The following is a 26,966-nucleotide window of genomic DNA, read 5'->3' as shown; positions in this document are numbered from 1 at the left end:
AAAGATAATGCTGGATTCAATGTAATGTTTCATCCTTTTCTGTAATCACTTGTTTCCTCACATGAAAACTGAATTTACCCCCTTTTACATTTCACAGACTTTATTTATTGACAGAATTTCCTCAAACCTCATTTCCTTTTAATTTTTATTTCCTTTCCATAGAGGTGTATTAGGTTTGCCTTTGGCCCTTTGAAGTAATATACTGAGTTCGTCCCAATCCATCTCTGAAGACAATCCAATGCTCCGTACTTTAATTTGCACTTACCTTTCCTATTATAACTGTGCCAGTAAATAGAAACATAGAAAACCCACAGCCCAATACAGGCTCTTTAGCTCACAAAGTTGTGCAGAACATGTCCTTACCTTGGAACTACCTAGGCTTACCCAAAACCCTCTATTTTCCTCAGCTCCATGTACCTATCCAAAAGTCTCTTAAAAGACCCTATCGTTTCTGCTTCCACCATCGCCGCTGCCGGCAGCCCATTCCACGCACTCACCACTCTCTGCGTAAAAAAACTTACCCCTGACATCTCCTCTGTACCTACTCCCCAGCACCTTAAACCTGTGTCCTCTTGTGGCAGCCATTTTAGCTCTGGGAAAAAGCCTCTGACTATCCACACGAAATACATAGTCATAGTCATACTTTATTGATCCCGAGGGAAATTAGTTTTCGTTACAGTTGCACCATAAATAAATAAATAGTAATAAAACCATAAATAGTTAAATAGTAATATGTAAATTATGCCAGGAAATAAGTCCAGGACCAGCCTATTGGCTCAGGGTGTCTGACCCTCCAAGGGAGGAGTTGTAAAGTTTGATGGCCACAGGCAGGAATGACTTCCTATGACGCTCAGTGTTGCATCTCGGTGGAATGAGTCTCTGGCTGAATGTACTCCTGTGCCCAACCAGTACATTATGTAGTGGATAGGAGACATTGTCCAAGATGGCATGCAACTTGGACAGCATCCTCTTTTCAGACACCACCATCAGAGAGTTCAGTTCCATCCCCACAACATCACTGGCCTTACGGATGAGTTTGTTGATTCTGTTGGTGTCTGCCACCCTCAGCCTGCTGCCCCAGCACACAACAGCAAACATGATAGCACTGGCCACCACAGACTCGTAGAACATCCTCAGCATCATCCAACAGATGTTAAAGGACCTCAGTCTCCTCAGGAAATAGAGACGGCTTTGACACTTCTTGTAGACAGCCTCCGTGTTCTTTGACCAGTCCAGTTTATTGTCAATTCGTATCCCCAGGTATTTGTAATCCTCCACCATGTCCACACTGACCCCCTGGATGGAAACAGGGGTCACTGGTGCCTCAGCTCTCCTCAGGTCTACCACCAGCTCCTTAGTCTTTTTCACATTAAACTGCAGATAATTCTGCTCACACCATGTGACAAAGTTTCCTACCGTAGCCCTGTACTCAGCCTCATCTCCCTTGATGATGCATCCAACTATGGCAGAGTCATCCGAAAACTTCTGAAGATGACAAGAATCTGTGCAGTAGTTGAAGTCCGAGGTGTAAATGGTGAAGAGAAAGGGAGACAAGACAGTCCCCTGTGGAGCCCCAGTGCTGCTGATCACTCTGTCAGACACACAGTGTTGCAAGCACACATATTGTGGTCTGCCAGTCAGGTAATCAAGAATCCATGACACCAGGAAAGCATCCACCTGCATCGCTGTCAGCTTCTCCCCCAGAAGAGCAGGGCGGATGGTGTTGAACACACTGGAGAAGTCAAAAAACATGACCCTCACAGTGCTCGCTGGCTTGTCCAGGTGGGTGTAGACACAGTTCAGCAGGTAGATGATACTTTAATTAAGTACTTTAATTTGCAATTACCTTTCCCATTATAACTGTGCCAGGTCTTTTAAATAATTGAAATTTACATCAAAACATAGTGAAATGTATCATTTTGCATCACCAACAAATACAGTCCAAAGATGTGCTGAGTGGCAGCCTACAGGTGATGCCAAGCTTCCGGTGCCAACATAACATGCTCACAGCTTTTTAACCTGACAAGTGATGCCAAGCTTCCGGTGCCAACATAACATGCTGACAGCTTTTTAACCTGACAAGTGATGCCAAGCTTCCGGTGCCAACATAACATGCTGACAGCTTTTTAACCTGACAAGTGATGCCAAGCTTCCGGTGCCAACATAACATGCTCACAGCTTTTTAACCTGACAAGTGATGCCAAGCTTCCGGTGCCAACATAACATGCTCACAGCTTTTTAACCTGACAAGTGATGCCAAGCTTCCGGTGCCAACATAACATGCTGACAGCTTTTTCGCCTGCAGGTACTTTGAATGTGGGAGGAAACCCACGGTCACGGGAAGAACTTACAAGCTCCTTCCGGACAGTGCTGGGAATTCAATCCAGATTCCAGATCACTGGCATTGTAAAGTGTTCTGCTAACCACTACGCTACCATGCTGCCCCTCAGGTTACTTATTTTCTTAACCATATAACAATTACACCACAGAAACAGGCCATCTCGGCCCTTCTATTCCGTGCTGAACTCTTACTCTCACCTAGTCCCACTGACCTGCACTCGGCCCATAACCCTCCATTCCTTTCCTGTCCATATATCTATCCAATTTAACTTTAAATGACAACATCAAACCTGCCTCAACCACTTCTGCTGGAAGCTCGTTCCACACAGCTACCACTCTCTGAGTAAAGAAGTTCCCCCTCATGTTACCCTGAAACTTTTGCCCTTTAACTCTCAACTCATGTCCTCTTGTTTGAATCTCCCCCACTCTCAATGGAAAAAGCCAATCCACGTCAACTCTATCAATCCCCCTCATAATTTCAAATACCTCTGTCAAGTCCCCCCTCAACCTTCTACACTCCAAAGAATAAAGACCCAACTTGTTCAACCTTTCTCTGTAACTTAGGAGATGAAACATTCCAGGAGGTAACATTCCAGTAAATCTTCTCAGTACTCTCTCAATTTTGTTGACATCTTTCCTATAATTTGGTGACCACAACTGTGCACAATACTCCAAATTTGGCCTTACCAATGCCTTGTACAATTTCAATATTACATCCCAACTGTGTGTTGATTAAAATTCCAGTATCTGCAGATTTCCTCGTGTTTCCTATACTCAATGCTCTGATTTATAAAGGCCAGCATACCAAAAGCTTTCTTCACCACCCTATCCACATGAGATTCCACCTTCAGGGAACTATGCACTATTATTCTTGAATCCCTCTGTTCCACTGCATTCTTCAATGCCCTACCATTTACCATGTATGTCCTATTTTGATTAGTCCTACCAAAATGTAGCACCTCACATTTATCAGCATTAAACTCCATCTGCCATCTTTCAGCCCACTCTTCTAACTGGCCTGAATCTCTCTGCAAGCTTTGAAAACCTACTTCATTATCCACAACTCCACCTATCTTAGTATCATCTGCACACTTACTCATCCAATTTACCACCCCATCATCCAGATCATTAATATATATGACAAATAACATCGGACCCAGTACAGATCCCTGAGGCACACCACTATTCTCCAGCCTCCAATCTGACAAACAGTTATCCACCTCTACTCTGTGGCGTCTCCCATCTAGCCACTGCTGAATCCATTTTACTACTTCAATATTAATACCTAACGATTGAACCTTCCTAACTAACCTTCCGTGTGGAACCTTGTCAAAGGCCTTGCTGAAGTCCATATAGACAACATCCACCGCTTTACCCTCGTCAACTTTCCTAGTAACCTGTTCAAAGAATTCAATAAGATTTGTCAAACATGACTTTCCACGCTCAAATCCATGTTGATTGTTCCTAATCAGACCCTGTCTATCCAGATAATTATATATACCATCTCTAAGAATACTTTCCATCAATTTACCCACCACTGACGTCAGACTCACAGGCCGGTAATTGCTAGGTTTACTCTTAGAACGCTTTCTAAACAATGGAACAACATGAACAATAGGGAAGTAGCCCAAGAAATAGTGGATGCATTAGTGATAATTTTTCAAAACTCATTAGATTCTGGACTAGTTCCTGAGGATTGGAGGGTTTCTAATGTAACTCCACTTTTTAAAAAAGAAGGGAGAGAGAAACCGGGGAATTATAGACCGGTTAGCCTAACGTCGGTGGTGGGGAAACTGCTGGAGTCAGTTATCAAGGATGTGATAACAGCACATTTGGAAAGCGGTGAAATGATCGGACAAAGTCAGCATGGATTTGTGAAAGGAAAATCATGTCTGACGAATCTCATAGAATTTTTTGAGGATGTAACTAGTAGAGTGGATAGGGGAGAACCAGTGGATGTAGTATATTTGGATTTTCAAAAGGCTTTTGACAAGGTCCCACACAGGAGATTAGTGTGCAAACTTAAAGCACACGGTATTGGGGGTAAGGTATTGGTGTGGGTGGAGAATTGGTTAGCAGACAGGAAGCAAAGAGTGGGAATAAACGGGACCTTTTCAGAATGGCAGGCGGTGACTAGTGGGGTACCGCAAGACTCAGTGCTGGGACCCCAGTTGTTTACAATATATATTAATGACTTGGATGAGGGAATTAAATGCAGCATCTCCAAGTTTGCGGATGACACGAAGCTGGGTGGCAGTGTTAGCTGTGAGGAGGATGCTAAGAGGATGCAGGGTGACTTGGATAGGTTGGGTGAGTGGGCAAATTCATGGCAGATGCAATTTAATGTGGATAAATGTGAAGTTATCCACTTTGGTGGCAAAAATAGGAAAACAGATTATTATCTGAATGGTGGCCGATTAGGAAAAGGGGAGGTGCAACGAGACCTGGGTGTCATTATACACCAGCCATTGAAAGTGGGCATGCAGGTACAGCAGGCGGTGAAAAAGGCGAATGGTATGCTGGTATTTCTAGCGAGAGGATTCGAGTACAGGAGCAGGGAGGTACTACTGCAGTTGTACAAGGCCTTGGTGAGACCACACCTGGAGTATTGTGTGCAGTTTTGGTCCCCTAATCTGAGGAAAGACATCCTTGCCATAGAGGGAGTACAAAGAAGGTTCACCAGATTGATTCCTGGGATGGCAGGACTTTCATATGAAGAAAGACTGGATGAACTGGGCTTGTACTCGTTGGAATTTAGAAGATTGAGGGGGGATCTGATTGAAACGTATAAAATCCTAAAGGGATTGGACAGGCTAGATGCAGAAAGATTGTTCCTTAGTTGGGGAAGTCCAGAACGAGGGGCCACAGTTTGAGGATAGAGAGGAAGCCTTTTAGGACCGAGATTAGGAAAAACTTCTTCACACAGAGAGTGATGACTCTGTGGAATTCCCTGCCACAGGAAACAGTTGAGGCCAGTTCATTGGCTATATTTAAGAGGGAGTTAGATATGGCCCTTGTGGCTACGGGGGTCAGGGGGTATGGAGGGAAGGCTGGGGCGGGGTTATGAGTTGAAGAATCAGCCATGATCATAATAAATGGTGCAGGCTCGAAGGGCCGAATGGCCTACTCCTGCACCTATTTTCTATGTTTATGTGTTTCTAATAAGCCAATCCAACGGCACCATTCCTGTTTCTAATGACATTTGAAATATTTCTGTCAGAGCCCCTGCTATTTCCATACTAACTTCCTTCAAGGTCCCAGGGAATATCCTATCAGGACCCGGAGACTTATCCACTTTTATATTCCTTAAAAGCGCCAGTACTTCGTCTTCTTTAATCATCAAAGTTTCCATAACTACCCTACTTGTTTCCCTTACCTAACACAATTCAATATCCTTCTCTGGACTGGACTCTCTGACGGTGGTGTCTGAAAAGGGGATGCTGTCCAAGTTGCATGCCATCTTGGACAATGTCTCCCATCCACTACATAATGTACTGGTTGGGCACAGGAGTACATTCAGCCAGAGACTCATTTCAGCGAGATGCAACACAGAGCGTCATAGGAAGTCATTCCTGCCTGTGGCCATCAAACTTTACAACTCCTCCCTTAGAGGGTCAGACATCCTGAGCCAATAGGCTGGTCCTGGACTTATTTCCTGGCATTTACATATTACTGTTTAATTATTTATGGTTTTATATTGCTTTATATATATTCTTGGTTTGTGCAACTGTAACAAAAACCAATTTCCCTCGGGATCAATAAAGTATGACTATGACTATGAATACCGAAGAAAAGAAATTGTTCAAAATCTCCCCCATCTCTTTTGGCTCCGCACATAGCTGTCCACTCTGATTCTCTAAGGGACCAATTTTATCCCTCACTATCCTTTTGCTATTAATATAACTGTAGAAACCCTTTGGATTTATTTTCACCTTACTTGCCAAAGCAACCTCATATTTTCTTCAGGGTATCCAATTTCTTTCTTAAGATTCTTTTTACATTATTTATATTCCTCGAGCACCTTATTTACTCCATGCTGCCTATATTTATTGTAGATCTCTCTCTTTTTCTGAACCAAGTTTCCAATATCCCTTGAAAACCATGGCTCAAACTTTTAACCTTTCCTTTCAACCTAACAGGAACCAAAGATTCTGTACCCTCAAAATTTCACCTTAAATGACCTCCATTTCTCTATTACATCCTTCCCATAAAACAAATTGTCCCAATGCACTCCTTCTAAATCCTTTCGCATCTCCTGAAAGTTAGCCTTTCTCCAATCGAAAATCTCAGCCCTGGGTCCAGTCCTATCCTTCTCCATAATTATATTGAAACTAATGGCATTGTGATCACTGGACCCGAAGTGCTCCCCAACACATACCTCCATCACCTTATCTATCTCATTCTCTAACAGGAGATCCAACACTGCCCCTTCTCTAGTTGGTACCTCTATGTATTGCTGCAAAAAACTATCCTGCACACATTTTACAAACTCCAAACCATCCAGCCCTTTTACAGAATGGGTTTCCCAGTCTATGTGTGGAAAATTAAAATCTCCCACAATCACAACCTTGTGTTTACTACAAGTATCCGCTATCTCCTTACAAATTTGCTCCTCCAATTCTCGCTCCCTATTAGGTGGTCTATAATACACCTCTATAAGCATTACTACACCTTTCCCATTCCTCAATTCCACCCAAATAGCCTCCCTAGATGAGTCCTCTAATCTATCCTGCCAAAGCACCGCTGTAATATTTTCTCTGACAAACAATGCAACACCTCCCCCTCTTACCCCTCCTATTCTATTACACCTGAAGCAACGAAATCCAGGAATATTTAGTTGCCATTTACACCCCTCCTGCAACCATGTTTCGCTAATAGCTACAACATCATATTTCCAGGTATCAATCCATGCTCTAAGCTCATCTACCTTTCTTACAATGCTCCTAGCATTAAAATAGATGCATTTAAGAAACTCTCCACCTCTTACTCTCTGTTTATCCCTAATGGTGCAAACAACTTTGTTATCTTTTTCTTCCTTCTCCCCTACGTCATCGGTCTGAGTGCTCCCTTTCTCTGTCCCCTGCCTATCCTCCCTCACAGACTGTCTACTAGCTTTCTCTATTTGTGAACTAACCTCCTCTCTCCCAGTCTCTTCAATTTGATTCCCACCCCCCAACCATTCTAGTTTAAAGTCACCTCAGTAGCCCTCGCAAATCTCCCTGCCAGGATATTGGTCCCCCTTGGATTCCGGTGCAACCTGTCCTTTTTGTCCAGGTCACACCTGTGCCAAAAGAGGTCCCAAAGGTCCAGAAACTTGAATCCCTGCCCCCTGCTCCAATCCCTCAGCCATGCATTTATCCTCCACCTCATTGCATTCCTACTCTCACTGTCGCGTAGCACAGGCAGTAATCCCGAGATTATTACCTTTGCGGTCCTTTTTCTCAACTCCCTTCCTAACTCCCTATATTCTCCTTTCAGGACCCCTTCCCTTTTCCGACCTATGTCATTGGTACCTATATCATTGGTACCTATATGTACCATGACCTCTGGTTCCTCACCCTCCCACTTCAGGATATCTTGGATGCAATCAGAAACACCCCGGACCCTGGCACCAGGGAGGCAAACTACCATCCGGGTCTCCTGACTGCATCTACAGAATCGCCTATCTGACCCCCTAACTATTGAGTCCCCTATTACTACTGCCCTCCTCTTCCTTTCCCTACCCTTCTGAGCTACAGGGCCTCTCCATTTTGTCCCTCTAACTTGTCCCACTTGTCCCATTTGAACTTGCTTGGACCAGATTTAACACTTGTAGTACTGTGCTCAGTTCTGATCACCTTGCTACAGGAAGGATGTGGAAACTATAGAAAGGGTGCCGAGGAGATTTACAAGGATGTTGCCTGGATTGGGAACCATGCCTTATGAGAATAGGTTGAGTGAACTCGGCCTTTCCACCTTGGAGCGACGGAGGATGAGAGGTAACCTCCCTGCTTCCCCTCCCCCACCCCTTTATCTTTCCCCTTACTGGTTTTTCACCTGGAACCTACCAGCCTTCTCCTTCCCACCCTCCCCCTACTTTCTTTATAGGGCCTCTGCCCCTTCCCCCTACAGTCCTGACGAAGGGTTCCAACCCGAAATGTTGACTGATCGTTTCCACGGATGCTGCCCAACCTGCTGAGTTCCTCCAGCATGTTGTGGAGGATGAGAGGTGACCTGATAGAGGTGAACAAGATGATGAGAGGCATTGGTCGTGTGGATAGTCAGAGGCTTTTTCCCAGGGCTGAGATGGCTAGCACGAGAGGGCACATTTTTAAGGTGCTGGGGAGTAGGTACAGAAGAGATGTCAAGGATAAGTTTTTTACACAGAGAGTGGTGGGTGGCTGGAATGGGCTGCCAGCGGTGGTGGTGGAGGTGGATACAATAGGATTTTTTAAGAGACTCCTGGATGGATACATGGAAAATAGAGGGCTATGGGTAAGCCCAGGTAGTTCTAAGGTAAGGACAAGTTCGGCACAGCTTTGTGGGCCAAAGGGCCTGTATTGTTCTGTAGGTTTTCCATGTTTCTGCGACTTTGAAATGTGTATTTCAAAAATGAAGAAGTACTCGTATGGCAAAATATTACAACCATGGCTGATAAGAGAAGTCAAAGCTAATGTAAAAACAAAAGAGAGGGCATACAACAAAGCAAAAATTAGTGGGAAGGTACAGGATGGGAAATTTTTAAAACCCTACAGAGAGCAACTAGAAGAATCATTAGAAGGAAAAGATGAAATATGAAAGGAAACTAGCAAATAATATCAAAGTGGCTTGTAAAAACTTTTTTCAAGTATGTAAAAAATAAAACAGATGGGAGTGGATATAGGACTGCTAGAAAATAAGGCAGGTGAAATAATAGACAATAGGTGCAGGAGTAGGCTATTCAGCCCTTCGAGCCAGCACCGCCATTCACTGTGATCATGGCTGATCATCCACAATCAGTACCCTTTTCCTGCTTTCTCCCCATATCCCTTGACTCCGCTATCATTAAGAGCTCTATTTAACTCCTTTTTGAAAGAATCCAGAGACTTGGCCTCCACTGCCTTCTGAGGCAGAGCACTCCACAGAACCACAACCCTCTGTGTGAAAAAGTTTTTCCTCAACTCTGTTCTAAATTGTCTACCCCTTATTCTTATCTGTGGCCGCTGGTTCTGGACTCCCCCAACATCAGGAACATGTTTCCTGCCTCTAGCGTGTCCAATCCCTTAATAATCTTATATGTTTCAATCAGATCCCTCTCATCCTTCTAAATTCCAGTGTATACAAGCCCAGTTGCTCCAATCTTTCAACATATGACAGTCCCGCCATCCCGGGAATTAACCTCGTGAACCTATGCTGCACTCCCCCAATAGCTAGAATGTTCGTCCTCAAATTTGGAGACCAAAACTGTACACAATGTTCCAGGTGTGGTCTCACCAGGGCCCTGTACAACTGCAGAAGGACCTCTTTGCTCCTATACTCAATTCCCTTTGTTATGAAGGCCAGCATGCCATTAGCTTTCTTCACTGCCTGCTGTACCTGCATGCTTGCTTTCAGTGACTGGTGTACAATGACACCCAGGTCTCGTTGCACCTCCCCTTTTTCTAATTGGCTGCCATTCAGATAATAATCAGTTTTCCTGTTCTTGCCACCAAAGTGGATAACCTCACATTTATCCACATTAAACTGCATCTGCCCACTCACCCGATCAGTCCAAGTCACCCTGCATTCTCATAACATCCTCCTCACATTTCACACTGCCACCCAACTTTGTATCATCTGCAAATTTGCTAATGTTACTTTTAATCCCTTCATCTAAATCATTAATGTATATTGTAAATATCTGCGGTCCCAGCACCGAGCCTTGCGGTACCCCACTAGTCACTGCCTGCCATTCTGAAAAGGACCTATTCATCCCTACTCTTTGTTCCTGTCTGCCAACCAATTTTCTATCCATGTCAGTACCCTACCCCCAATACCATGTGCTCTAATTTTGCACACTAACCTCCTATGTGGAACCTTATCAAAGGCTTTTTGAAAGTCCAGGTACACTACATCCATTGGCTTTCCCTTGTCCATTTTCATAGTCAGGTTCTCAAAAAATTCCAGAAGATTAGTCAAGCATGACTTCCCCTTCGTAAATCCATGCTGGCCCTCGGATCTATCCTGCCACTGCTATCCAAATATGCTGCTATTACATCTCTTATAATTGATTCCAGCATCTTCCCCACCACTGATGTCAGGCTAACTGGTCTATAATTCCCTGTTTTCTCTCTCCCTCCTTTCTTAAAAAGTGGGATAACATTAGCTACCCTCCAATCTGCAGGAACTGATCCTGAATCTATAGAACTTTGGAAAATGATTACCAATGCGTCCATGATTTCTAGAGCCACCTCCTTAAGTACCCTGGGATGCAGACCGTTAGGCCCTGGGGATTTATCAACCTTCAGTCCCATCAGTTTACCCAACACCATTTTGTGCCTGATGTGAATTTCCTTCAGCTCTTCTGTTACCCTAGGTCCTCTGGCCAATAACAATAATAACAGGGTGCAAGGAGATGGCAGATGATCTAAATGAGTATTTTGCATCAGTCTTCACTGTGGAAGATACTAGCAGTGTGCCAGATGTTGTAGTGTGTGAAGGAAGAGAAGTGAGTTCAGTTACTATTACAAGGGAGAAAGTGCTCGAATAGCTGAAAGACCTAAAGTTACAGAAGTCACCCGGACCAGATGAACTGTACCCTAGAGTTCTGAAAGAGGAAGCATTGGAGATTATGACGGCATTAGCAATGATCTTTCAAAAATTATTGGACTCTGGAATGGTGCCAGAGGACTGGAAAATTGCAAATGTCACTCCACTCTTTAGGAAAGGAGGAAGGCAGCAGAAAGGAAGTTACAGACTAGTTAGCCTGACCGGAGTGGTTGGGAAAATGTTGGAGTCAATTGTTAAGGATGAGATGATGGAGTACTTGGTGACACAGGACAGGATAGGACAAAGTCGGCATGGTTTTCTGAAGGGAAAATCCTGCCTGACAAAGCTGTTGGAATTCTTAGAGGAGATTACAAGTAGGATGGATAAAGGGGATGCAGTGGATGTTGTATATTTGGACTTTCAGAAAGCCTTTGGCAAGATGCTACATATGAGGCTGCTTACCAAGTTAAGAGCCCATGGTATTACAGGAAAGTTACTAACATGGTTGGAGCATTGGCTGATTGGTAGGAGGCAGTGAGTGGGAATAAAAGGATACTTTCCTGGTTGGCTGCCAGTCACTAGTGGTGTTCCGCAGGGTTTGGTGTTGGGACCTCTTTTTTTACTGTATATAAATGATAGATGATGAAAAAGATGGCTTTGTTACCAAGTTTGCAGATGATACAATGATTGGTGGAGGGGCACGTGGTGTTGAGGAAACAGGTAGGATGTAGAAGGACTTAACCAGATAAGGAGAATGGGCAAGAAAGTGGCAAATGAATTATAATGTTGGAAAATGCATAGTTATGCACTTTGGTAGTAGAAGTAAACGTGCGGTGGATGGGGTCTGGGGGGAGGAGTGAGAGGAGGTGGGTGGGGACTGGGGGAGTGAGAGGAGGTGGGTAGGGACTGGGGAGGGAGTGAGAGAAGGTGGGTGGGGACGGGGAGTGAGAGAACGTGGGTGGGGACTGGGGAGGAGTGAGAGAAGGTGGATGGGGACTGGGGGAGTGAGAGGAGGTGGGTGGGGACTGGGGGGAGTGAGAGAAGGTGGGTGGGGACTGGGGGAGTGAGAGAACGTGGGTGGGGACTGGGGGAGTGAGAGAAGGTGGGTGAGGGGCTGAGGGAGGGTGGGTGGGAAAGAGGGATGGGCTGGGGTGGGAAGGTGAATGGCTGATGGAGGGAAGATGGGTGAGGGGCTGAATGAGGCAGAGACTGGAAGAGGGTGAGTAGGTGGCAGTGGTTAGAAAAGGGTGGTAGAATGAGGAGAGAGTAGTGAGGAGCAGTGCTGGAGTGGGGTTATGGGATTAGATGGAGCAGAGAGGGTGGGGAGAGTCCTGGCGACGAGTGAGATCGGTTGGGCTCTCTGCTCCACATTACAGTGCTCCCTGGGCCAGACCACTCCCGGTGCACAGCGCTTCCTCAGCCCTGGCCTCCCCAGGTCTCTCTGCTTCCTCAGCCCTACCTGGCCCTCCCAGGTCTCTCTGCTTCCTCAGCCCTACCTGGCCCTCCCAGGTCTCTCTGCTTTCTCAGCCCTGGCCCCCCCAGGTCTCTCTGCTTCCTCAGCCCTACCTGGCCCTCCCAGGTCTCTCTGCTTCCTCAGCCCTGGCCCCCCCAGGTCTCTCTGCTTCCTCAGCCCTACCTGGCCCTCCCAGGTCTCTCTGCTTTCTCAGCCCTGGCCCTCCCAGGTCTCTCTGCTTCCTCAGCCCTGGCCCTCCCAGGTCTCTCTGCTTCCTCTGCCCTGGCCCTCCCAGGTCTCTCTGCTTCCTCAGCCCTGCCTGGCCCTCCCAGGTCTCTCTGCTTCCTCAGCCCTGCCTGGCCCTCCCAGGCCCTCCCAGGTCTCTCTGCTTCCTCGGCCCTGCCTGGCCCTCCCAGGTCTCTCTGCTTCCTCGGCCCTGCCTGGCCCTCCCAGGTCTCTCTGCTTCCTCGGCCCTGGCCATCCCAGGTCTCTCTGCTTCCTCGGCCCTGCCTGGCCCTCCCAGGTCTCTGTGCTTCCTCGGCCCTGGCCATCCCAGGTCTCTGTGCTTCCTCGGCCCTGCCTGGCCCTCCCAGGTCTCTCTGCTTCCTCGGCCCTTCCTGGCCATCCCAGGTCTCTCTGCTTCCTCAGCCCTGCCTGGCCCTCCCAGGTCTCTGTGCTTCCTCGGCCCTGGCCATCCCAGGTCTCTGTGCTTCCTCGGCCCTGCCTGGCCCTCCCAGGTCTCTGTGCTTCCTCGTTCCTGGCCCTCCCAAGTCTCTCTGCTTCCTCGGCCCTGCCTGGCCCTCCCAGGTCTCTGTGCTTCCTCGGCCCTGGCCCTCCCAGGTCTCTCTGCTTCCTCAGCCCTGGCCCTCCCAGGTCTCTCTGCTTCCTCGGCCCTGCCTGGCCCTCCCAGGTCTCTGTGCTTCCTCGGCCCTGGCCCTCCCAGGTCTCTCTGCTTCCTCAGCCCTGGCCCTCCCAGGTCTCTCTGCTTCCTCAGCCCTGTCTGGCCCTCCCAGGTCTCTCTGCTTCCTCAGCTCTGGCCCTCCCAGGTCTCTCTGCTTCCTCAGCTCTGGCCCTCCCATTGTGCAGTGCTCCTTCAGCACCATGCTCCTCTGCAAAGTTATGGTCCTTTATTTACAGCTGTTAGGCAGATGTGTCTGACAAGAAGACAAAACAAAACCAAAGATTAGAAACAGCAAAAATGAGGGAGACATTTACGAACAATAGAACAGGTGACACCGAGGAAGTTAGACACATTCAATGTGATAAGGGCAGGCATGGAAGCGAGTTTAAACAGGGCTTAAAGCAGAGTGATATTGATAGATAATGGAGTTGAGTAGGAGAGACGCAGGGACAGAGAGACAGGTAGCAGGAGTTGGCCATTCATCCATCTAATATGTGCCGCCACTTAATAAGATAGTGACTGATGTGATTGTAAACTCACCCTTACAATTCTGTGCACTCCCAGAGTTTCCATCTCTTTGTTTATCTGTGCACCTCTGATTTAAACTATTCAGATGTTATACTTCCACTGCCCTTTACGAAAGAGAATTCCAAAGACCACCATTTTCTAAGAGAAAAACAATCACCTCATCTCTATCTTAAATGGGTGACCCCTAGAGAGAGCTAAGATCAAGAAAGATACCACAATAGTGGAAACTTTCCCTGTGCCAGATGCTTGGACTGATTGTCATTTGCCTATTTGAAGAGCCTAGAACATTTGCAAAGGAATTTTCCACCGGCTATCTGATTGGAGAGATTCTGAACAAGCACCAACTTCAAGAGGATTTTGATCAGTTCTCCCAGGGCAGGTGAGAAAATTTTCAGTCTAACAGCAAGTTAAATAAATCTAAATCACACTGTAGAAACTGAAAATTTTGAGCTCACGCGCTGGTACCCCAATTTGGATACCGTTAGTTTTGGCAGGGGGCGGGGTGGAGGAATCGTTCAGCTTCATTATCACCAGCATGTGTCATTAAATTTGTTAACTTAGCAGCGGCAGTACAATTCAATATATGATAATATAGAAAGAAAAAAATGAATAAATCTATTACAGTAAGTATATATATTTTTATTCATTAATTGAATTGACATTAATACTTACATCCTTCATATACAGGAGTAAAAATCTTTACGTTATGTCTCCATCTAGATGGGTAATGTGCAATTATAGTAATTTATAATAAATATTATGTACAACAGGATAGTCAATATAACACAGATATACAGTGGTATTAGCATGAATTAATCGGTCTGATGGCCTGATGAAAGAAGCTGTCCCGGAGACTGTTGGTCCTGGTTTTTATCCTGCGGTACTGTTTCCCGGATGAGTAACGTTGTACACTGAGGGACAGAGGAAAGGTGACATTGTTCAGTGAGGGACAGAGGGCAGAGTGCTGTTGTTCAGAGAGGACAGAGGTGAGAGTAAACAACAGGAATTCTGCAGATGCTGGAAATTCAAGCAACATACATCAAAGTTGCTGGTGAACGCAGCAGGCCAAGCAGCATCTATAGGAAGAGGCACAGTCGACGTTTCAGGCCGAGACCCTTCGTCAGGACTAACTGAAGGAAGAGTGAGTAAGGGATTTGAAAGCTGGAGGGGGAGGGGGAGATGCAAAATGATAGGAGAAGACAGGAGGGGGAGGGATAGAGCCGAGAGCTGGACAGGTGATAGGCAAAAGGGGATACGAGAGGATCATGGGACAGGAGGTCCGGGAAGAAAGACAAGGGGGGGGGTGACCCAGAGGATGGGCAAGAGGTATATTCAGAGGGACAGTGGGAGAAAAAGGAGAGTGAGAGAAAGAATGTGTGCATAAAAATGAGTAACAGATGGGGTACGAGGGGAAGGTGGGGCCTAGCGGAAGTTAGAGAAGTCAATGTTCATGCCATCAGGTTGGAGGCTACCCAGACGGAATATAAGGTGTTGTTCCTCCAACCTGAGTGTGACTTCATCTTTACAGTAGAGGAGGCCGTGGATAGACATGTCAGAATGGGAATGGAATGTGGAATTAAAATGTGTGGCCACGGGGAGATCCTGCTTTCTCTGGCGGACAGAGCGTAGATGTTCAGCAAAGCGGTCTCCCAGTCTGCGTCGGGTCTCACCAATATATAAAAGGCCACATCGGGAGCACCGGACGCAATATATCACCCCAGTCGACTCACAGGTGAAGTGATGCCTCACCTGGAAGGACTGTTTGGGGCCCTGAATGGTGGTAAGGGAGGAAGTGTAAGGGCATGTGTAGCACTTGTTCCGCTTACACGGATAAGTGCCAGGAGGGAGATCAGTGGGGAGGGATGGGGGGGACGAATGGACAAGGGAGTTGTGTAGGGAGCGATCCCTGCGGAATGCAGAGAGAGGGGGGGAGGGAAAGATGTGCTTAGTGGTGGGATCCCGTTGGAGGTGTCGGAAGTTACGGAGAATAATATGTTGGACCCGGAGGCTGGTGGGGTGGTAGGTGAGGACCAGGGGAACCCTATTCCTAGTGGGGTGGTGGGAGGATGGAGTGAGAGCAGATGTACGTGAAATGGGGGAGATGCGTTTAAGAGCAGAGTTGATAGTGGAGGAAGGGAAGCCCCTTTCTTTAAAAAATGAAGACATCTCCCTCGTCCTAGAATGAAAAGCCTCATCCTGAGAGTAACGTTGTTCAGTGAGGACAGAGAGGAGAGTAACATTGTTCAGTGAGGACAGAGTGGAGAGTGACTATTGTTCAGTGATGGACAGAGAGGAGAGTGACTATTGTTCAGTGAGCGACAGAGGGAGAGTAATGTTCAGTGAGGACAGAGGGGAGAGTAACGTTGTTCAGTGAGGGACAGGAAAGAGTGACATTGTTCAGTGAGGGACAGGGGAGAGTGATGTTGTTCAGAGAGGGACAGGGAGAGTAACGTTGTTCAGTGAGGACAGAGAGGAGAGTAACATTGTTCAGTGAGGACAGAGTGGAGAGTGACTATTGTTCAGTGATGGACAGAGAGGAGAGTGACTATTGTTCAGTGAGCGACAGAGGGAGAGTAATGTTCAGTGAGGACAGAGGGGAGAGTAACGTTGTTCAGTGAGGGACAGGAAAGAGTGACATTGTTCAGTGAGGGACAGGGGAGAGTGATGTTGTTCAGAGAGGGACAGGGAGAGTAACGTTGTTCAGTGAGGGACAGAGAGGAGAGTGATGTTGTTCAGTGAGGGACAGAGGGAGAGTAACATTGTTCAGTGAGGACAGAGGGGAGAGTGACATTGTTCAGTGATGGACAGAGGGGAGAGTGCTGTTGTTCAGAGAGGACAGAGGTGAGAGTAACGTTGTTCAGTGAGGACAGAGGGGAGAGTGACATTGTTCAGTGATGGACAGAGGGGAGAGTGCTGTTGTTCAGAGAGGACAGAGGTGAGAGTAACGTTGTTCAGTGAGGACAGAGAGGAGAGTAACATTGTTCAGTGAGGACAGAGAGGAGAGTGACTATTGTTCAGTGAGCGACAGAGGGAGAGTAATGTTCAGTGAGGACAGAGGGGAGAGTAACGTTGTTCAGTGAGGGACAGGAAAGAGTGACATTGTTCAGTGAGGGACAGGGGAGAGTGATGTTGTTCAGTGAGGGACAGAGGGAGAGTAACGTTGTTCAGTGAGGGACAGAGAGGAGAGTGACTATTGTTCAGTGAGGGACAGAGGGAGAGTAACGTTCAGTGAGGACAGAGGGAGAGTAACGTTGTTCAGTGAGGGACAGGAAAGAGTGACATTGTTCAGTGATGGACAGAGGGGAGAGTAACGTTGTTCAGTGAGGGACAGGAAAGAGTGACATTGTTCAGTGAGGGACAGGGGAGAGTGATGTTGTTCAGTGAGGGACAGAGGGAGAGTGACTATTGTTCAGTGAGGGACAGAGGGAGAGTAACGTTCAGTGAGGACAGAGGGAGAGTAACGTTGTTCAGTGAGGGACAGGAAAGAGTGACATTGTTTAGTGAGGGACAGGGGAGAGTGATGTTGTTCAGTGAGGGACAGGGAGAGTGATGTTGTTCAGTGAGGGACAGAGAGGAGAGTGACTATTGTTCAGTGAGGGACAGAGGGAGAGTAACGTTCAGTGAGAACAGAGGGGAGAGTAACATTGTTCAGTGAGGGTCAGGAAAGAGTGACATTATTTAGTGAGGGACAGGGGAGAATGATGTTGTTCAGTGAGGGACAGAGGGAGAGTAACGTTGTTCAGTGAGGACAGAGGGGAGAGTGACATTGTTCAGTGATGGACAGAGAGGAGAGTAACGTTCAGTGAGGACAGAGGGGAGAGTAATGTTGTTCAGTGAGGGACAGGAAACATTGTTCAGTGATGGACAGAGGGGAGAGTAACGTTCAGTGATGGACAGAGGGAGAGTAACGTTCAGTGAGGGACAGAGGGGAGAGTAACGTTGTTCAGTGAGGGACAGAGGAGAGTAACGTTGTTCAGTGAGGACAGAGGGGAGAGTGACTATTGTTCACAGTGGGACAGAGGGGAGAGTGACATTGTTCAGTGAGGGACAGAGGGAGAGTAACGTTCAGTGAGGACAGAGGGGAGATTGACTTGTTCACAGTGGGACAGAGGGGAGAGCAACATTGTTCAGTGAGGCACAGAGGGAGAGTAATGTTGTTCAGTGAGAGACAGAGGGGAGAGTGACATTGTTCAATGAGGGACAGAGGGGAGAGTGACATTGTTCAGTGAGGGACAGAGGGGAGAGTGACATTGTTCAGTGAGGGACAGAGGGAGAGTAACGTTCAGTGAGGACAGAGGGGAGAGTGACGTTGTTCAGTGAGGGACAGAGGGAGAGTAACATTGTTCAGTGAGGGACAGAAAAGAGTGACATTGTTCCGTGAGGGACAGAGGGAGAGTAACATTGTTCAGTGAGGATAGAGGGGAGAGTAACTTTGTTCTGTGAGGACAGAGGGGAGAGTAACATTCACTGTGGGACAGAGGGGAGAGGGACTATTATTCACTGTGGGACAGAGGGCGAGTAACTTTGTTTTGTGAGGGACAGAGGGGAGAGAAATGTTATTCAGTGAGGGACAGAGGGGAGAGTAACATTATTCAGTGAGGGACAGAGGGGAGAGTAATGTTTTGTGAGGGACAGGGGAGAGTAATGTTGTTCAAAGAGGGTCAGAGGGAAGAGTGACGTTGTTCAGTGAGGGATAGGGGAGAGTGATGTGGGTTTATTGGGACATAATGGGGTGTGAAGTGGGTTCAGTGGGGGCAGAGTGGAGAGTGATATTGGTTTACTGAGTGATAGAGGGGAGTTTGAAGTGTGTTCTCTGAAGGGAGTGTGATGTCGTTCACTGAGGGATAGAAGGCTGAGCATTGTGTATTCAGTTTGGGACAGGGTTACAGTGATGAGGGTTCAATGACGTACAGAGGGGTGAGTGACATGGGTTCAGTCAGGAACAGGGGAGAGTGAGACTGGTTCACTGAGGGACGGGGAGAGTGATGTATGTTCACTGAGGGACGCAGGAGAGTTTCATAGTTTCACTGAGGGTCGGGGGAGAATGATGTTCACTGAGTGGCAGGTGAGATTGACGTGGGTTCAGTGAGGGATGGGAGTGTGACGTGGGTTCACTGAGGGTCAGAGGGATCAGCGATGTAGGTTCAGTGAGAGGTAAAGGTGTGCCATGTGGAGATTTGTCGATTTGGAAGCAAGAATGAAAGGTATTGAGTGTTTATGTAGATGGACTCCCGATGGGTAAAAGAGGTGAACGTTTAGGTAGGTGGACACCCAATCAATTAAGGGGATGAACATTTAGGTTGATAAACACTTAATAATTAAGAGTCGTAGGTTTGCTGTGAGTGGTGGGGATTATGCAGTTGAGGTTACAATTCGATCAGCTCTACTGAAATAGTGGAGTAGATTTGCAGGGCCAAGTGGCCTAACTGAGATGTTTGTAATAGATTTCTGGCATTTCAGGGAATTGGGTTGTCATTGTTCTTGAAGATAATTTGAACTTGTTTCCTTAGGGATGTGGTTTCCTTGCCCTCCTTGTGGTTTATGGTTTGAATTCATCCTTGAGCAGGTTGAAGGCAGCTAATGATTCCCAGTTGTTGACTGGAGGGGTCGATTTCAATGAGATCTGGTTTCTCAGTATTTTGGACCCTAATGGTTTTAACGTAGCAATGCCAATCATTGTACAGCTCTACTGAAAGCTCTTCCAGTACAGCTACAATGCCAGGCTTACCTGAAGTGATCATAGACAGTTCATGATGTAACCCAGTGGCAACTAGCCCTCTGCACAGTAATCTCTCCTTCTCTCCACAGAAATGCAGTTTCTCAGCTCAATAACTTCCAGCGTCTATTACCCACGCTGCAGCTGTTGGGGGTGATGTTCAGTGACAATGTGGTGAAGGCACTCATTGAGGAGCAGCACGGAGCGGCCACACGCCTCCTGTATCAGATCTACATTGCACTCCGCAGGAAAGAGAAGGCCCAGCTCTCAAAAATGACGATGGAAACCATGAGACCACCTGCAGCGGCCAAACTTGCAAGCATCAGCGCTGAGATGTACAAAGAGGTAAATGGGAGCAATGTGGCAACCAAAGGCAATTTGGCATAGGAGTGTTGAGGGGAGCCGGAGAGGACTCAGAGGGACGGGAGAAGATATGCCAATACCGCCTTCAATGTTGTCCTAGGCTTACTTTCCATGGAGGGTCTGCAGTGAAGTTTCATCAGACCAGGATTTGCTGTATTTGAAGAGATGGAATTGAGTCACAGAACACCACTAGTCATGGACCTGCAGCCCGAACAAGACCCATCAACCACTACCCTCTGTCTTCAATGGGCAAGCCAATTCTGATTTCAAATAACCAAGTCATGGTTGATCCTATGCATCTTAACCTGATGGATGTGCCTCCCATGAGGGACCTTGTCAAATGCCTTACTAAAGTCCATGTAGACAACATCCACAACTCTACCTTCATCAATCATCCTCGTCACCTTATCAAAAAACCCAATTAAATTAGAAAGACATGACTAGCCCAGATTGTCCCTAATTAGACCATGTTTTTCCAAGTACTTGAATCTTAACCCTAAGAATCCTCTCCTATAGTTTCCATAGCATTGACATAAGACATGTCAGTATGTAGTTTGTAGGATTAAACTTATTTCCCTTCTTGAACGAGGAACAGCATCACCTACCTGCCAATCATCTGGGGCCTCGTCTGTGGGCAGAGAGAACGTAATATTCTGAGAGAAGGTCTGAGCAATCTCATCTCTCGTCTCAATACCTTGGGGTGTATCCCATCAGACCCTGGAGACTTATCCGCCTTAACAGTTCTTTAGAAGACTCACTGCCTCTATCTTTATATCAAAATGCCCTAACTATTTTCCACATCCTTCTCCTTGCTAAACACTGACTCAAAGTATTCACCCGTCTCCTCTGCCTCCAAGTATGATCACTCCTCTCTACTTAAAGGACAGAAAAGGACAATTGGCTTGAAATGTCAACTGTTCCTTTCCCTCTCAGATACTGCCTAACCTTCTGTGTTCCTCCAGCTTCTTGTTTGATGCTGTGCTGTTATTAGGAGTATTTTTGTGTTTTCTTCCACGACTGATCTACAATAATTACTTAGAACTATTGTCATTTCTTACTTACCATTACTCTCCATTGAGGGTCTGTTGTTTCCTTTGTCTGCTCACTTAGACTCATAGAGTCATGGAACCCTGCAGCACAGAACCAGGCCACTGAGCCCATTTGTTCTGTGCCAAACCATTAATCTGCCTGGTCCCAACCTGTATTGTCTTCCAGATCCCTCTGGCCCATGGACTTTCCCAAATTTCTCTTCAATGTTGAATTCAACCCTTACGCTGGCAGCTCATTCCACACTTTCACCACCCTCTGAATGAAGATATTCTCCTTAAATGTTTCACCTTTCACCCTTAACCTCCAGTTATGGTATCACCCAATCTCAGTGGAAAGAGCCTATCTATATCCCTCGTAATTTTGTGTACCTCTATTAAAGTTGAATTCTATTACCTCTATTAAATCTCCTCTCATTCTTCTACATTCTCAGGAATAAAGTTCTAACCTGTTCAACCTTTCCCGGAAACATCCTTGTAAATTTTCTTTGCACTTTTACAATACTTCCTTTATATAAATCTGGCAGTTACACTGTCTTCTTTGATATGATTTCCAGTATACTTTATACTCAACTTTCCCCACTCTTTTTTTACACAGCCATCCCATGACAGGAAAATAATTAAAACTTAGAGACAGAAGGAAGTTCTAATTTAAATTTAAATTAACATACAACCAAAATTGATCCCATGCGTCTCGCACTTTTCCCTCACTGTTAATTCTTCCCAACATGTTTTCATATGATGAAATCTTAATCATTTCCTCAGTCCATTCCTTCACAGTGGGACATCTGGGTTTTTTTCCAGTTTTGCAGTATAATTAGAAACATAGAAACATAGAAAATAGGTGCAGGAGTAGGCCATTCGGCCCTTCGAGCCTGCCCCGCCATTCAGTATGATCACGGCTGATCATCCAACTCAGAACCCTGTACCAGCCTTCCCCGCATACCCCCTGATCCCTTTAGCCACAAGGGCCATATCTAACTCCCTCTTAAATATAGCCAATGAACTGGTCTTAACTGTTTCCTGTGGCAGAGAATTCCACAGATTCACCACTCTCTGTGTGAAGAAGTTTTTCCTAATCTCGGTCCTAAAAAGCTTCCCCTTTATCCTCAAACTGTGACCCCTCATTCTGGACTTCCCCAACATCGGGAACAATCTTCCTGCATCTAGCCTGTCCAATTCCTTTAGGATATTATATGTTTCAATAAGATCCCCCCTCAATCTTCTAAATTCCAACGAGTATAAGCCTAGTCGATCCAGTGTTTCATCATATGAAAGTCCTGCCATCCCAGGAATCAATCTGGTGAACCTTCTTTGTACTCCCTCTATGGCAAGGATGTCTTTCCTCAGATTAGGGGACCAAAACTGCACACAATACTCCAGGTGTGGTCTCACCAAGGCCTTGTACAACTGCAGTAGTACCTCCCTGCTCCTGTACTCGAATCAAATAATACTTGAAGAATTCTTGCAGCTGTGATGAGACCCACCTGTAAAATAGTAAATTTGTCATTGTTTACATTAGATGTCATTGTCCTATCACCCAGGGGACAAAGCCGTGGGCACAAGGGCAGTGTGGAACCCGACCAACTCCCCAACAGATCAAGAACTCTACACCAAAATGGAAGAACCATGGAACACTCCCAAATCATGTGAAAATATGTGCCCACCTCATTTTTACATTTTCAGCATAAATTATTATCAACAATCCCCATTTTGTAGTCTAGCTGGTGTCCAATAATATCTGTGTACTATCTTATACTGAATAAATTCCCTTCTCGCTTCCGTATTATGTCTACCCATGTTTGATAAAATATTTAACCACTCATTATCTTCAATATTGCTTCCAAGATCCTTCTGCCATGCTGCTTTGAGATTGTTACATGATTCACCCACAGAATGCTTGAACATTTTATAAAACACTGACACTTTATGAGCTTCCTGTGGTAATGTAAAGTATTCAGTTAAAGAGTTACTTTGTGGGTCACCGTTCTTAAATATGCTACTAATGCAATGTCTTATTTGTAAATACTTCCAAAAATTCCCTTTATCTACAAAGTTATGTTCCCTCTGCAAATCCACATATGACATAAAAATCCCATTCACAGAGATCACCTACTGTATTTACACCTTTAATCTTCCATTCTGTCCAGGACACCATTCTTTTCTCAATACGTATCTCAGGGTTATTCCAGAGTGAGGAGTATAACTGGTTTAAATGTGACATTCTAGAATACAGGCTTTATGAATTGTAATCCACACACTCCTTGAGTGAAATAGTGTAGGATTTAGATTAGTCTGCTTTTCCACATGTTGTGAGAGGATGTTAAGGGGTGAATATGGTGCAGCCAGGCTCCGTTCTATAATTACCCAATCTAAATAAAAATCAGCCGTTCTTGGTACCTAAAATTTGGTTCACCTTGTTAAGAAAGTCTGGGTCTTCCTTATTAGGTGCATATATGTTACAAAGTACTACTTTCACCCCATTAATAAGTGCATTTATATAAATTATCCTGCCTTCTTTGTCTTTAAATTCCCCAAGCAATACAAAACTAAGTTTTCTGTTAACTAAGATCATTGTCCCATTTTGTTTGCTATTAAATGATGAATAGAATACCCGGCCTACCCAATCTCTTCTAAATTTCAGTGCTTCAACATCTTTAAAATGTGTTTCCTGGACAAATGCAACAACTTTCCCCACTCTTTACAATTTTTATTCAAGTCTACAAGAGGAGAGACAGTACTTGATCTGATATTGGGAAATGAACCTGGTCAGGCGTCAGATCTCTCAGTGGGAGAGCATTTTGGAGTTAGTGATCATAATTCTATCTCCTTTACAATAGCATTGGAGAGAGATAGGAACAGACAAGTTAGAAAAGTGTTTAATTGGAGTAAGGAGAATTATGAGGCTATCAGGGAGGAACTTGGAAGCTTAAATTGGGAACAGATGTTCTCAGGGAAAGGTACGGAAGAAATGTGGCAAATGTTCAGGGGATATTTGTGTGGAGTTCTGCATAGGTACGTTCCAATGAGACAGGGAAGTTATGGTAGGGTACAGGAACCGTGGTGTACAAAGGCTGTAGTAAATCCAGTCAAGAAGAAAAGAAAACCTTACAAAAGGTTCAGAGAGCTAGGTAATGTTAGAGATCTAGAAGATTATAAGGCTAATAGGAAGGAGCTTAAGAAGAAATTAGGAGAGCCAGAAGGGGCCATGAGAAGGCCTTGGTGGGCAGGATTAAGGAAAGAATAGGACCTATCAAGTGTGACAGTGGGAAAGTGTGTATGGAACCGGAGGAAATAGCAGCAGTACTTCATGAATACTTTACTTCAGTATTCACTACAGAAAAGGATCTTGGTGATTGTAGTGATGACTTGCAGCAGACTGAAAAGCTTGAGCATGTAGATATTAAGAAAGATGATGTGCTGGAGCTTTTGCAAAGCATCAAGTTGGATAAGTCGCCGGGACCAGATGAGATGCACTCCAGGCTACTGTGGGAAGCGAGAGGGGAGATTGTTGAGCCTCTGGCAATGATCTTTGCATCATCAATGGGGACAGGAGAGGTTCCGGAGGATTGGAGGGTTGCGGATGTTGTTCCCTTATTCAAGAAATGGAGTTGAGATAGCCCAGGAAATTATAGACCAGTGAGTCTTACTTCAGTGGTTGGTAAGTTGATGGAGAAGATCCTGAGAGGCAGGATTTATGAACATTTGGAGAGGTATAATATGATTAGGAATAATCAGCATGGCTTTGTCAAGGGCAGGTCGTGCCTTACGAGCCTGATTGAACTTTTTGAGAATGTGACTAAACACATTGATGAAGGAAGAGCAGTAGATGTAGTGAATATGGATTTCATCAAGGCATTTGATAAGGTACCCCATGCAAGGCTTATTGAGAAAGTAAGGAGGCATGGGATCCAAGGGGACATTGCTTTGTGGATCCAGAACTGGTTTGCCTACAGAAGACAGAGTGATTGTAGACGGGTCGTATTCTGCATGGAGGTTGGTGACCAGTGGTATGCCTCAGGGATCTGTTCTGGGACCCCTACTGTTTGTGATTTTTATAAATGGCCTGGATGAGGTAGTGGAAGGATAGGTTAGTAAGTTTGCTGATGACACAAAGGTGGGAGGTGTTGTGAATAGGGTGGAGGGCCGTCAGAGGTTACAGCGGGACATTGATGGAATGCAAAACTGGGCTGAAAACTGGCAGATGGTGTTCAACCCAGATAAGTGTGTGGTGGTTCATTTAGGTAGATCAAATATGATGGCAGAATATAGTATTAATGGTAAGACTCTTGGCAGTGTGGAGGATCAGAGTGATCTTGGGGTCCGAGTCTGTGGTTAAGAAGGCATACAGTGTATTGGCCATCAATCATGGAATTGAATTTAGGAGCCGACGGGTAATGTTGCAGCTATATAGGACCCTGGTTAGACCCCACTTGGAGTACTGTGCTCAGTTCTGGTTGCCTCACTACAGGCAGGATGTGGAAACCATAGAAAGAGTGCAGAGGAGATTTACAATGCTGTTGCCTGGATTGGGGAGCATGCCTTATGAAGACAGGTTGAGTGAACATGGCCTTTTCTCCTTTGAGCGACTGAGGATGAGAGGTGACCTGATAGAGGTGTATAAGATGATGAGAGGCATTGATCGTGTGGATAGTCAGAGGCTTTTTCCCAGGGCTGAAATGGCTGCCCAAAGAGGGCACGGGTTTAAAGTGCTGGGGAGTAGGTACAGAGGAGATGTCAGGGGTAAGTTTTTTACTCAGAGAGTGGTGAGTGCGTGGAATGGGCTGCTGGCAACAGTGGTGGAGGCGGGTACGATAGGGTCTTTTAAGAGACTTTTGGGTAGGTACATGGAGCTTAGAAAAATTGAGGGCTTTGGATAACTCTAGTAACTTCTAAGGTAGGGACATGTTCGGCACAACTTTGTGGGCCAAAAGGCCTGTCTTGTGCTGTAGATTTTCTATGTTTCTATGTTTTCTCTGGTTTCTGAAATAATTACTAATATTTATCACCGATCTTTACAACATGGTTGCTTTTCCTTTCAATATACTATCCTCCTACCTAAAAGTGCTCCTCACGGCACTCGCCTCAAATAGCCTCTGACAACCGAGTCCACCTCCTGGCCTTCTCGTGTGGCTTAGCCTCTAAGCCCGGCGGAACTGTTTCTACTGACAGGAGAAGGGACAAAGGCGGGTCCTGGCGCCTTAAAACCAGTGCTTCGGGTAGATGGAGCTCGTCAGCCTGGGAAGGCAGTCCATCTAAGAGAGGGAAAAAACTGATTTCAAACCTCCGCTTCCTTGCGGCCATACCCACTCATGGGAAAGGCTTCGGGAGTAAACCCTGAGGACAAATCCGGAGCTGGAGTCCCTCAGGCAGTCTGACGTTGCCTTCAACCTCGCTTTGGCAACTCCTGTGACGACACTGGTGCCAAGCCGTATCGGCCATTGCCTTTCCCTTGGACAACTTCAGTGTTGTGGAGAGGGGAGACTTGTTGCTTGGGCAACTGTTGGTCTTCCATACAACCTTGCCCAGGCCTGCGCCCTTGAAAGGACACTCCAGACTTTCCAGGTGCAGATCCATGGTCTTGCGAGACTAACGGATGCCACCACATATCATTCTTACCTTCTTGGTCCATCTTTCTCATGGAGCCTGTCTTCATAAAAATGCTTACATCTTTAGCTGAGTTTATGAACTATTTCCTCCCATCCCTGTACCATTGGAATTGCCTTTTTAAAAATTTATGATACTAGTTTTGGGCCCAAGTGTCTACCCTCTGGCTGAATTTTAAATTCTACCATGATATGATCTCATTTTTTCTCAAGGGATTCTTTACCATAAGGCTATGAGTTAATTCTGTCTTCAAGATTCAAAGGTTCAAAGGTACATTTATTGACAAAGTATGCATGTACAATATAA

At 45.8% G+C, this 26,966-nt stretch overlaps 1 protein-coding gene across 1 annotated transcript in view; it reads left to right on the top strand.

The window, feature by feature from the left end:
• The window catches only part of spef2 (sperm flagellar 2), a 224,545-nt gene that overhangs the window by 14,674 nt on the left and 182,905 nt on the right, over nt 1-26,966 (top strand). The window contains exons 2-3 of the mRNA XM_063049753.1: nt 14,205-14,307; nt 19,737-19,989. Of these exons, the coding sequence (XP_062905823.1) occupies nt 14,205-14,307; nt 19,737-19,989 (356 nt within the window). The remainder of the gene's footprint in view (nt 1-14,204; nt 14,308-19,736; nt 19,990-26,966) is intronic.

This window comes from Mobula hypostoma, chromosome 5 (assembly GCF_963921235.1).
Source record: "Mobula hypostoma chromosome 5, sMobHyp1.1, whole genome shotgun sequence".
In the NCBI taxonomy this organism is placed as follows: Eukaryota; Metazoa; Chordata; class Chondrichthyes; order Myliobatiformes; family Myliobatidae; genus Mobula; species Mobula hypostoma.
The sequence above is the reverse complement of the archived record's forward strand: the minus strand, read 5'-3'. Positions and strand labels throughout refer to the sequence as shown.